The sequence below is a fragment of the Thalassophryne amazonica genome, chromosome 5 (assembly GCF_902500255.1).
Source record: "Thalassophryne amazonica chromosome 5, fThaAma1.1, whole genome shotgun sequence".
NCBI lineage: Eukaryota > Metazoa > Chordata > Actinopteri > Batrachoidiformes > Batrachoididae > Thalassophryne > Thalassophryne amazonica.
This window is the reverse complement of record NC_047107.1, coordinates 105341356-105352722: the sequence shown is the minus strand read 5'-3', so window position 1 is coordinate 105352722 and position 11367 is coordinate 105341356. Positions and strand designations below refer to the sequence as shown.

At 39.1% G+C, this 11367-nt stretch overlaps 1 protein-coding gene across 3 annotated transcripts in view; it reads left to right on the top strand.

Moving 5' to 3' along the window:
• Window positions 1-9464, top strand: part of LOC117511073 (golgin subfamily A member 7-like) — a 43378-nt gene extending 33914 nt beyond the window's left edge. For 2 of the 3 annotated variants that reach the window (XM_034171031.1, XM_034171029.1), the window contains 2 exons: window positions 804-856; window positions 7260-9464. In XM_034171031.1, the coding sequence (XP_034026922.1) occupies window positions 804-845 (42 nt within the window). In that variant the 3' untranslated portion in view covers window positions 846-856; window positions 7260-9464. Of the gene's footprint in view, window positions 1-803; window positions 857-7255 lie in introns of all 3 variants that reach the window. The other variant, XM_034171030.1, reaches the window with a different exon arrangement.
• Window positions 9465-11367: the final 1903 nt, after the last annotated feature.

Below are 11367 nucleotides of genomic sequence, written 5' to 3'. Positions count from 1 at the left end.
AAGTGCTTGCTCACAGGGGGTCGTTTTGACCGTTGGGGTTTTACATAATTATTGTATGGCCTTGCCTTACAATATAAAGCGCCTTGGGGCAACTGTTTGTTGTGATTTGGCGCTATATAAAAAAATTGATTGATTGATTGATTGATGTGATTTCTTAGTTTTTATTTTTTAATAAATTAGCAAAATTTAAAAAATACATATATATGTATATAATTTATTAATGTCATTATGGAGTGTTGTGAGTAGAATTTTAAAGAAAAGAATGAATTTACACTATTTTTGAATAAGGCTGTAACATAACACAATGTGGAGGAAGTGAAGCGCTTTGAATACTTTCTGGACCCACTCTCTCTCTGTGTGTGTGTGTGTGTGTGTGTGTGTGTGTGTGTGTGTGTGTGTGTGTGTGTGTGTGTGTGTGTGTGTGTGTGTGTGTGTGTGTGTGTGTGTGTGTGTGTGTGTGTGTGTGTGTGTGTACACACACACACACACACTAAAGCTCTTGCTGAAATTCTTTAGTACCCGTAGTCTTCGTAAATGTCCACCAGGTGAAGATATTGCTTTGTTTAAACAACCTTGAGTACAAACTGCTGTGGGACACAGTGATGAAAATGTTTCTTATATATGTTTGTATCTTTAATATTCATGGAAATTTATGTTTTGGAATAAGTTGTACTAAATGTGTAAGCATGTGAGGTCTGTAAAGATCACATCAGACTACGTTGTACATTTTATTTTGTATATTTATCCTAAAATGGAATCCCAACCTTGCTTCAAATTTGCTGCCTTGACTAAATCCTGTCAAGATTGAGGTCACCATCTTTGAAGACAGAAGCCTTGGGAGATAAAAATTGACATGGTGAGTCTCACAATTCATTTTAAGGATTTATGAATACAGATTTGGTGCTGCGCTAGCAATTGCTACAGTGGGAATTTGGCTGGAGGAACAATGTACCAGTTAAGATGATTTTTGTCAGAGGTAAAACAGATTTTACACAAATATTGTAAAGAGCTTGGGTAAAACTGTAGCAATAAGTGGTTTTATCGCTTAAAAGAATAAATGTAGAACAGGCAGCTGTGGCATTGGTTGCTATCAGATCTAGAGTTTGGACATGAAAGGAACTGAAATAAAGCGTGTTTCAAGGTACACAACTTCAAAACCACTATAACCTGACAGGGGTGTTTCCTGCACCTTATGTGTTGCAGTTCACTTTCAAGCTGCCTCAAGGTGCTTCACATGAGTAAGGGTTTTAATCGCTCCTTTCCATCTCAGGCCATCATCTGTGGAGTCAGACATTTTGCAACTTCATGGAGCTTTCAAGTGGGTACCCCTCCTCGACTGACCCCAGCCCCCCAGGGAGATTGTGGGCCCAGCAAAACACAAAAACAATTTTTTTTTTAATAGCTATGTTTCCGTTGGCACAATTTATAATGAATAAATGCAGAAGAGCATCTGAACAGTCCCAACTCACAGAAGAGGTCTACCACCACTTTATAAAGGGTTTACAGGCCATAGCTAATCAGTGGCTCAACAATAACTGTTGCATTGTGGGTGTTATTCTGTGAAAGGGCATGTTTTAATTGGTTTTTGGATTCGACATTTAAAATGTACTTTTGGCCACTTTAGAGAGTTGTCAGAAGTATATTGGCACAGCACCAAGCACAAGTGGTTCCAAAACTGGGGGCGATGGTTAACGGGGGGGTGTGCATGACTAAGATGAAAAATGTGAGGTGGAAATAATGTGAATGAATCAGCTTCATGTGGGAACAATAAGTAAACTGGCATCTTGTGATACTTCAAGGCTTCTTAGTATTCAAGTTGGCCAGATTTAAACAGCAACTTTACATTAACTGTCCAAAATCAGAAAATTTTAACATTGGTTGGTAGGATAGCATAGTCGGCGCAGAGGAGAAACTTGTTGATGCCCCTCTGTGTTCCAGATATCTTTCTGTCTTTCCATCCCAGTGTTCTTCTTGCACACTGTCCCACCGGGTCCAGCTTCATTGGCACAGCTCTGGCTTGCCTGACCTCTTCCTGTGATCCTCAGGTCTCTTTCTGCGCCATACTTTGCCACTCCTTTGGCCTTGCATTGCCTTTTAATTTTTCTTTCCTTCTTTTTACAATAACATATTGAAACAATAATATATTGACCTTTTTGTAGATAAGACAATAATTTAATTATGGTGTTTACTTGAGATGTTTACGTCATATTACAGAGCACAGTCTCACTGACTCAAGCCCACGCTACATCTGCTGTACCTTTTATGTTGCATAATACTATGAAAACTCCTACAGGATGTCATGGTCTGATTAACGCAGTGCACCTTAATAATATAAGATAGAAGTACTCCATGGCTTAATTAGCTTGTTCCTTACTCCAGTTCCGATCTTATTCTGTCTGAGAACATGCTACTGAGGTGGTAGGGTGAACATCCAACTTTACTGTCCATGAAAGCGCAACTGTTATAGTGTGAATCTTTTCGTCTGTTGGGGCAAATTATAACCTGCAATTTTCATTCATTGAATAGTAACATGCAACTAAAAGCGATTAAAAGTGCCAGATCTGGGCCTTCCTCAATAAAATTTTATTTTAAGTTTTATGTGCCCAATATTATTGGTATTCTAATTACACATTTTAATTGTAGATTTGGGAGTGGGGAGATGTTGAGGGTGGACGAGTCCAACAGGATCAGGAATTCTTTGTTATACATGGCTTGATTTTTCACACTGTAGTCCTCTAGTGACTTTTGCCTCAGAAATAAATGCCTTCCTATGACGTTTTCAAACTGCATTGGTAAATCACATCTTTTCCCCTTATGGTCTTAATATTAAGTTATTTTCATTAGTTACTTCCTCCAAACCATCAACATGTCTATTAGACCCCATTCCTACCAGGCTGCTCAAGGAAGCCCTACCATTAATTAATGCTTGGATCTTAAATATGATCAATCTATCTTTATTAGTTGGCTATGTACCACAGGCTTTTAAGGTGGCAGTAATTAAACCATTACTTAAAAAGCCATCACTTGACCCAGCTATTTTAGCTAATTATAGGCCAATCTCCAACCTTCCTTTTCTCTCAAAAATTCTTGAAAGGGTAATTGTAAAACAGCTAACTGATCATCTGCAGAGGAATGGTCTATTTGAAGAGTTTCAGTCAGGTTTTAGAATTCATCATAGTACAGAAACAGCATTAGTGAAGGTTACAAATGATCTTCTTATGGCCTCAGACAGTGGACTCATCTCTTTGCTTGTTCTGTTAGACCTCAGTGCTGCTTTTGATACTGTTGACCATAAAATTTTATTACAGAGATTAGCGCATGCCATAGGTATTAAAGGCACTGCGCTGCGGTGGTTTGAATCATATTTATCTAATAGATTACAATTTGTTCATGTAAATGGGGAATCTTCTTCACAGACTAAGGTTAATTATGGAGTTCCACAAGGTTCTGTGCTTGGACCAATTTTATTCACTTTATACATGCTTCCCTTAGGCAGTATTATTAGACGGCATTGCTTAAATTTTCATTGTTACGCAGATGATACCCAGCTTTATCTATCCATGAAGCCAGAGGACACACACCAATTAGCTAAACTGCAGGATTGTCTTACAGACATAAAGACATGGATGACCTCTAATTTCCTGCTTTTAAACTCAGATAAAACTGAAGTTATTGTACTTGGCCCCACAAATCTTAGAAACATGGTGTCTAACCAGATCCTTACTCTGGATGGCATTATCCTGACGTCTAGTAATACTGTGAGAAATCTTGGAGTCATTTTTGATCACGATATGTCATTCAATGCGCATATTAAACAAATATGTAGGACTGCTTTTTTGCATTTACGCAATATCTCTAAAATCAGAAAGGTCTTGTCTCAGAGTGATGCTGAAAAACTAATTAATGCATTTATTTCCTCTAGGCTGGACTATTGTAATTCATTATTATCAGGTTGTCCTAAAAGTTCCCTGAAAAGCCTTCAGTTAATTCAAAATGCTGCAGCTAGAGTGCTAACAGGGAATAGAAGGAGAGAGCATATCTCACCCATATTGGCCTCTCTTCATTGGCTTCCTGTTAATTCTAGAATAGAATTTAAAATTCTTCTTCTTACTTATAAGGTTTTGAATAATCAGGTCCCATCTTATCTTAGGGACCTCATAGTACCATATCACCCCAATAGAGCGCTTCGCTCTGACTGCAGGCTTACTTGTAGTTCCTAGGGTTTGTAAGAGTAGAATGGGAGGCAGAGCCTTCAGCTTTCCCGCTCCTCTCCTGTGGAACCAGCTCCCAATTTGGATCAGGGAGACAGACACCCTCTCTACTTTTAAGATTAGGCTTAAAACTTTCCTTTTTGCTAAAGCTTATATTTAGGGCTGGATCAGGTGACCCTGAACCATCCCTTAGTTATGCTGCTATAGACTTAGACTGCTGGGGGGTTCCCATGATGTTAAAAGGGAGTTTTTCCTTCCCACTGTTGCCAAGTGCTTGCTCACAGGGGGTCGTTTTGACCGTTGGGGTTTTTCCGTAATTATTGTATGGCCTTGTCTTATAATATAAAGCGCCTTGGGGCAACTGTTTGTTGTGATTTGGCGCTATATAAATAAAATTGATTTGATTTAATATGACAGCACATGTACTTTTTGTTGCCATCTCAATATATGACAAACTTGTATCATACTGAAAAATGCTGTGTAGATCCTGCACTTGTCTCCGTTTGCTCTGTGTAGCTTAGACGCCACCGGTAGGCCAGCTACTACATCCTCCATAAATGCCTTCTCTACGGGGAATGTTGTCTTTGGCAAGCGTGGAAGTACATAGACCCCAGTGGATAGATAAACCATTGCCCTCCTTCCCAAACACATTCTTTTAGAGATTAATCTTCTGCTTCTAAATTTTCTGCTGAGCACTTCTATGGTACACATGTAAACCCCAGTCTTTATAAGTAGCTGCTGAGAGAGGAGCATGTTGGAGTTTCGCCACAGATGGAGGAAATCTCATCGGTTTCCAAGAAGCAGACCCTGCACACTCATACAGCCAGTCAATCTTGGTGATTTTTGTCCCACCACAGCATCTGCTGTTGTCTCAAGTAAACATCAGTTTATAATCCATGTGCTTGTGGTTGAGAAACACATCAAAAAGTCAGATTTTCATCTTTAACAGTGTTCATCTCTGAACTGTTGGATGCAAACAAATCCCGTTATTGTGTGAGATCCAGAATTTAAACACTATTGTGGCCACATGTTATTAATTCCATCAGTCCTTTTTCAACCTCTAATCCTGGGTTGAGACACAGTTGCAGCCAGCTAATAAGTCTCCCCCAGCTACATCATCCATTTCATTGTGCAGGATTTGTAGTGTTCCCAGGCAAGATGGGAGGCTCTGTTCCTCCAGCGTGTACTTGCAGTACTCTGTGGTGACTGATCAGCCTTGAAGGAACATGGCCTGCAGTGTCAAGTCCAAATATGAGTTCCACCACCATCAGGATACTCATAATGGCTGTTTGTAGCTGCCGTCTTCTGTATCTGTGGTTTCTGGCCGTAGTTCAGGGTTGGAGTATCGACCGTTTGATAAAATGGGCGTGTCACTCAGCTGAGGTACTTGTTCAGGAGGACAGTCTGAAGCAGGTACTTAAAATCGTGTCGCCTTTCCGTCCTCTGTCTTCCTGTTACTCCTTAATGAAGATGTGGATTGGGGCAGCATCAAACATATTGATTTTTCCTTCATACATGACCGATAACGGAACTCTTTCACTTGGGACAACTCCCATCCAACCCAGAGGGAGCAGAGCACTGGTTTCCTGCAAAGTACCAAGCGCACATTGCTTTGAAACCTGTCGGATCATAGACGTTAAAGAATTTAAAACTGGATTAAATGGACACAGCTTTATAGTAAACATAAATCTAGATTCCAACACAAATGACTCAATCAAACTGATCAGACTTTCGTCATGATATTTAATTGATATACACTTTGTAATTTCTCCCTCCATTGTATCCCACGTCATAATCCTGTTTCAACATATTGAAAGGAACATTAATGCCAAGATGGATGGTGAGCCAGCTTCCATAAAATCCCTGCTCTCCCATCCTCTCCCCCAGCCAAAGGCCTCCAGAGTAGGATTTTTAAGTTTTTGGCTGGGGATTTCTCAGGTGAAGGTCAAAACAGTGAGATGAACCAGGCTCGAGTGGAATGACTCCAGCAGGAAAATCAGACTTGGCGTCTGTCAACTCTGCTGAGAAGTTGTTCAACACAGATGGCGTCAGGCTGCTGTCCCGGCACCTCGTCCAAAAACCATTCGGCTCTTGATAAGGTGCCGTTTGGCTCCATGGTCAAATTCACCACTTGACCACAACAGGCCAGTAAAACTGTAAGTTAGGCTTGAATATGTTTTGTCAGAGGGGCGTGTTAGAGAAACGGATGCATAACTTTTTTCAAATGTACAGGTAGTCGAACCTGCTTACTGTGAGGGGGGGGCATGAATTCACTTCTGCAGTTTTCCCAGAACGCTCTCCATATCCCAAAGATTATTTTTTAAAGTGTGCACATGGTTAATGTGGATTTTTGTCTTTACAGTGTGAAAGCATGCAGACATGTGGCTCTTATTTCCTCAAGTGTGTGATTGCCAGCAGAAACAATGTCACATAATAGACAAAACATAAAAAAAACCTTTTAACAGTCATTCATCAGGAAAAGAGAGGAAAAGACCTGAAAATGAACCATTTTCACATTAGAATATGACGCTTCACAATGCCCTCATGATACAATATATTACTTTTACATTGTGTCTGCATTGCTTTTTTGTTTTTGGTCTAATATTAAAAATACATTTGAGTTGCTGTCCAGTTGCATATTATGCATGCTATTGCCATCTAATGGTAAGTTGGAGTATTGCAGCCTCAACCAAAAAATGCAGTTGGCAGTCTTTTTTGATAGTTATGTATTTAATGAATTGTTCAACTTTCTATTAAAAAAGGGCTGCATTTAAGTTTACAAAAAATAAGAAGTAACATACAGCAAAAGTTGAATTTTACATTTGATTCTCCTGTAGTGTTTCAGAATTCATTGGCCTCATTTATGACCTGTTACTCAAAGGATTCAACCTTAAATTATAGGTACAACCAATAATATTTGTGATTTAAAAAAAAAAAAAAAATCAGTAAGAAGAGGCCATTGTAAACGGGTAACACCTGACTAGGAATTGAGTTCATTGCCCCATCTCATTCGGCGGGCGCGCCCTAATGTTTGTGTTTGTTAGGCAGATGTTCTGCTGAGTGGAGCTGTGGATCTTCACCCACAATACTGCGTTTCTACAATCACCCCGGTACAGTCAGCCAGTGCTCAACTCACACGTGGTGAAACTGGAGGATCGTTATCATTGTGTCTGTCAGTTCCTGCTGTGGTTTAATTCTGTCACCCAACATGCTCACCTTTATTTACGTACCTCTGGTGAGTTTTGTAACCTGCCCGTCCCCATGTGAAATCTGAGCATTGAGTTTGTTTGTATTTATTTATTTATGGCTCAAAAACACTTTATTTATTAGTGTTTTTGGACACTCATGTTTAAATGCTGCATATGACGCAGTCATAAATTTAACTCACACCTTGCGGTTAGGGGATTAACTAAAGTACAGATACGGTATAGCTGAAATGCCACGTGCGGCATACCTCACGTTGAATGTTTATTACGCTGCTCAGCATGTTTCCTCTTTAAGTTTGACTCTGTAATGAAGTGACGTCACTGAAGACTGTCAGGATGAATCTCACCTATTCCACAGACATTCCAGTCAGAAAGTTTGTGTTTAATTTTGTGTATTATCCTAAAATTACTATGGTGGCTGATAGGTGAAAAATTTACTTCAGCAACAGGGAGTTGCATCAAAAAACACCTTGCAAATTAAAAAAATGCTTGCAAACACAGTACAAACAAATATAACATGCAGTACTTACTAGTGAATTTGATATTATGTCTGCTGCAAATTTACTCAGTGCACCCAAACACAAACACTTGGCAGAGCTTCATAACAGAAGTACTCACAGCACAAATGGTGGCTTCTACCCAGAGAACATTAACTGATGGACCATTCAGTGCATCACAATCAAGCGATAAACTTCAATAGGCTCAGATGAAGCCCTACCAGGAAAAGAGGCGTAGTCACTTTAAGTGACAGCAGCTGAGCAGAGTTCCACCTCATAGCTGTCGTAACTGTATCCACTCAGTCTGACCACCAGCGGTTATGGAGTTTGTGTCTGTTTGGAGTATTTTATTACAAATACCTGGAATAATACGGCATAATACGGCCTGTTGTGTGGTGAAACAGCCTAACAGATCATTTAAGACATCCTTGCTGCAATATTCACACTGAGTGAAACTCATCGTATTTAATGTTGTATGTTAACAGCTTTAGCAGGTTTAGTAGCACAATCTGTTAAATCCTGTTAATTCATGATTGTTGATAAAATAAGTGGCTTGCAACGTTTAATGTCCACACCAAAGCAAATCGTTAGGAGAAACACCACGTGGTCCCCAAAAAATATGATTTAATAAACACCTGAACGACGGTTAGATTAGCCTGTTGGCTGAGATGGTTCAGACTTGAAGATAGGGGTGTGTTCATACATCCTTCATTGTACACTGAGTCACCCACGCTCCACCCCGTTATGCATTAATCAGTTCATTGTGATGTAGCCAGAAGCAGCTATACCACTGATACAACTACCTGTTGCTGATACAGGTATTTTTGTGTATTTGTCACAGTTTAATGCATTTGCTAGTGTTGTGGTCCCTATTGGCCACCATAGTTATTCTTTAGCTTTATGTCAAAGCAAAAAGGCCCAACTTGTGCTTATGTTTAGAGCACAGTGTTGAAGTCCTCTTTTTTTTATGTAGCTTTGCATTTGTGGATTAAAAATAAATAAATAAATAAAAAACTTTTTAAAATTCTGACTAATTAGTTCAAAACTTTATCAGTTTGCTTCACATCTTTCACAATCAGTGGATGTTATTATTATTCAAACTCTACCACTGATTCAGAATCTTTCATTGGGGCTGGATTCCTTCACTAACCGCGGTGTGAGGTCACCATTGTCTGATGTATTAAGTGCTCTTGTTAGTTGCCAGTGCCTGGATTATCTTGGAATGTTTCCTAGCTTGTGCCCACGTGTTGCTCACAGTCACCAAACAACTTAGAATGATTATTCTGTATGAGTCGGTAACACCTTAATAATCATGATGATGTTGTAAAACGGGACATGAATTTCAAGCATTTTTAATCCAGAAGCAAGAATAACTCAGCATTTAGTCATGAAAAGACAATCATTTATGTAAATATATTTCATTGTTTTGCATTATTTAGTCTGTCTTTCTACCTGATCTTTTATTTTTTTTAATTTGAACATTTGTTTTTCTTTTACAATCAAATTGTAAATGTGTTCTTAAAATTGTAATTAAAGAAATTGTTCATTTACACCTTGTAGTTTGATTTTTTTTTTTCTCAATGTTTTGGTTTTCCATTTACTGTAATTTTCAGGTTTTACAAATGAGGTGACTCGCATAGAGTTCCTCGTGTACTTAAATTTAGAGGTGAACAGAATCAAGAGGCGAACAAACTTCCAAAATGGGTTAAACATCATTTAATGTTTAGAAGAATTATTTAAATTCATATGCTAAACGCATCCACTTTGCAGTACTTTAATAGCAAGCGTGATGGATTTTTTCCTTTTGAGATGCACAAAATATTTACTGTGTTTTCTGGAGTATAAATCAGGGCATGTGTTTTATGTTTTGTTTTTTTGTTGTTTGTTTTTTACTAGTTTTGGAGGCCCTATGACTGGTGTAACTTGTATACTGAAAAATGTAAATCTAAATAGTATAACTTTATGTTGTACTTTCCCAGGAATCAAAGCACCAAACCAAATAAGCTACAATAATAAAAGAATAAGTGGCAATAAGAAAAAGTACACTGCAGCAATTCATAAAAATCCCAAATTGAGAAGCTCATAACAAAAATGTATGACTTGTACTCTGGTGTGATTATATGTATTTTAGTTCCTCTTCAAGAATTTTTTTTTTTTTTTAACAGGTGCAATGTATATACACTCAACAAAAATATAAACGCCACACTTTTGGTTTTGCTCCCATTTTGTATGAGATGAACTCAAAGATCTAAAACTTTTTCCTCATACACAATATCACCATTTCCCTCAAATATTGTTCACAAACCAGTCTAAATCTGTGATAGTGAGCACTTCTCCTTTGCTGAGATAATCCATCCCACCTCACAGGTGTGCCATATCAAGATGCTGATTAGACACCATGATTAGTGCACAGGTGTGCCTTAGACTGCTCACAATAAAAGGCCACTCTGAAAGGTGCAGTTTTATCACAGCACAATGCCACAGATGTCGCAAGATTTGAGGGAGCGTGCAATTGGCATGCTGACAGCAGGAATGTCAACCAGAGCTGTTGCTCGTGTATTGAATGTTCATGTCTCTACCATAAGCCGTCTCCAAAGGCGTTTCAGAGAATTTGGCAGTACATCCAACCAGCCTCACAACCGCAGACCACATGTAACCACACCAGCCCAGGACCTCCACATCCAGCATGTTCACCTCCAAGATCGTCTGAGACCAGCCACTCGGACAGCTGCTGGAACAATCGGTTTGGATAACCAAAGAATTTCTGCACAAACTGTCAGAAACCGTCTCAGGGAAGCTCATCTGCATGCTCGTCGTCCTCATCGGGGTCTCGACCTGACTCCAGTTCATCGTAACCGACTTGAGTGGGCAAATGCTCACATTCGCTGGCGTTTGGCACGTTGGAGAGGTGTTCTCTTCACGGATGATGCGAAGGATATGTGTTGCACTGCATGAGGCTAATGGTGGTCTCACCAGATACTGACTGGTATCCCCCCCAATAAAACAAAACTGCACCTTTCAGAGTGGCCTTTTATTGTGGACAGTCTAAGGCACACCTGTGCACTAATCATGGTGTCTAATCAGCATCTTGATATGGCACACCTGTGAGGTGGGATGGATTATCTCAGCAAAGGAGAAGTGCTCACTATCACAGATTTCGACTGGTTTGTGAACAATATTTGAGGGAAATGGTGATATTGTGTATGTGGAAAAAGTTTTAGATCTTTGAGTTTATCTCATACAAAATGGGAGCAAAACCAAAAGTGTTGCATTTATATTTTTGTTGAGTATACAAAATGTACGGTGTCTGAAATTTACTAAGTTTGAAAAAGCTACTTGTATTTTGATTACCCTGGGCATTATTAACAGCTTCTGAAAATTAAGTAGCTCTGTTGAATAAGTGGTTGTAATTCCCAAATAATTAATGTAATTTTTGTGTTAAACTCACTTGAA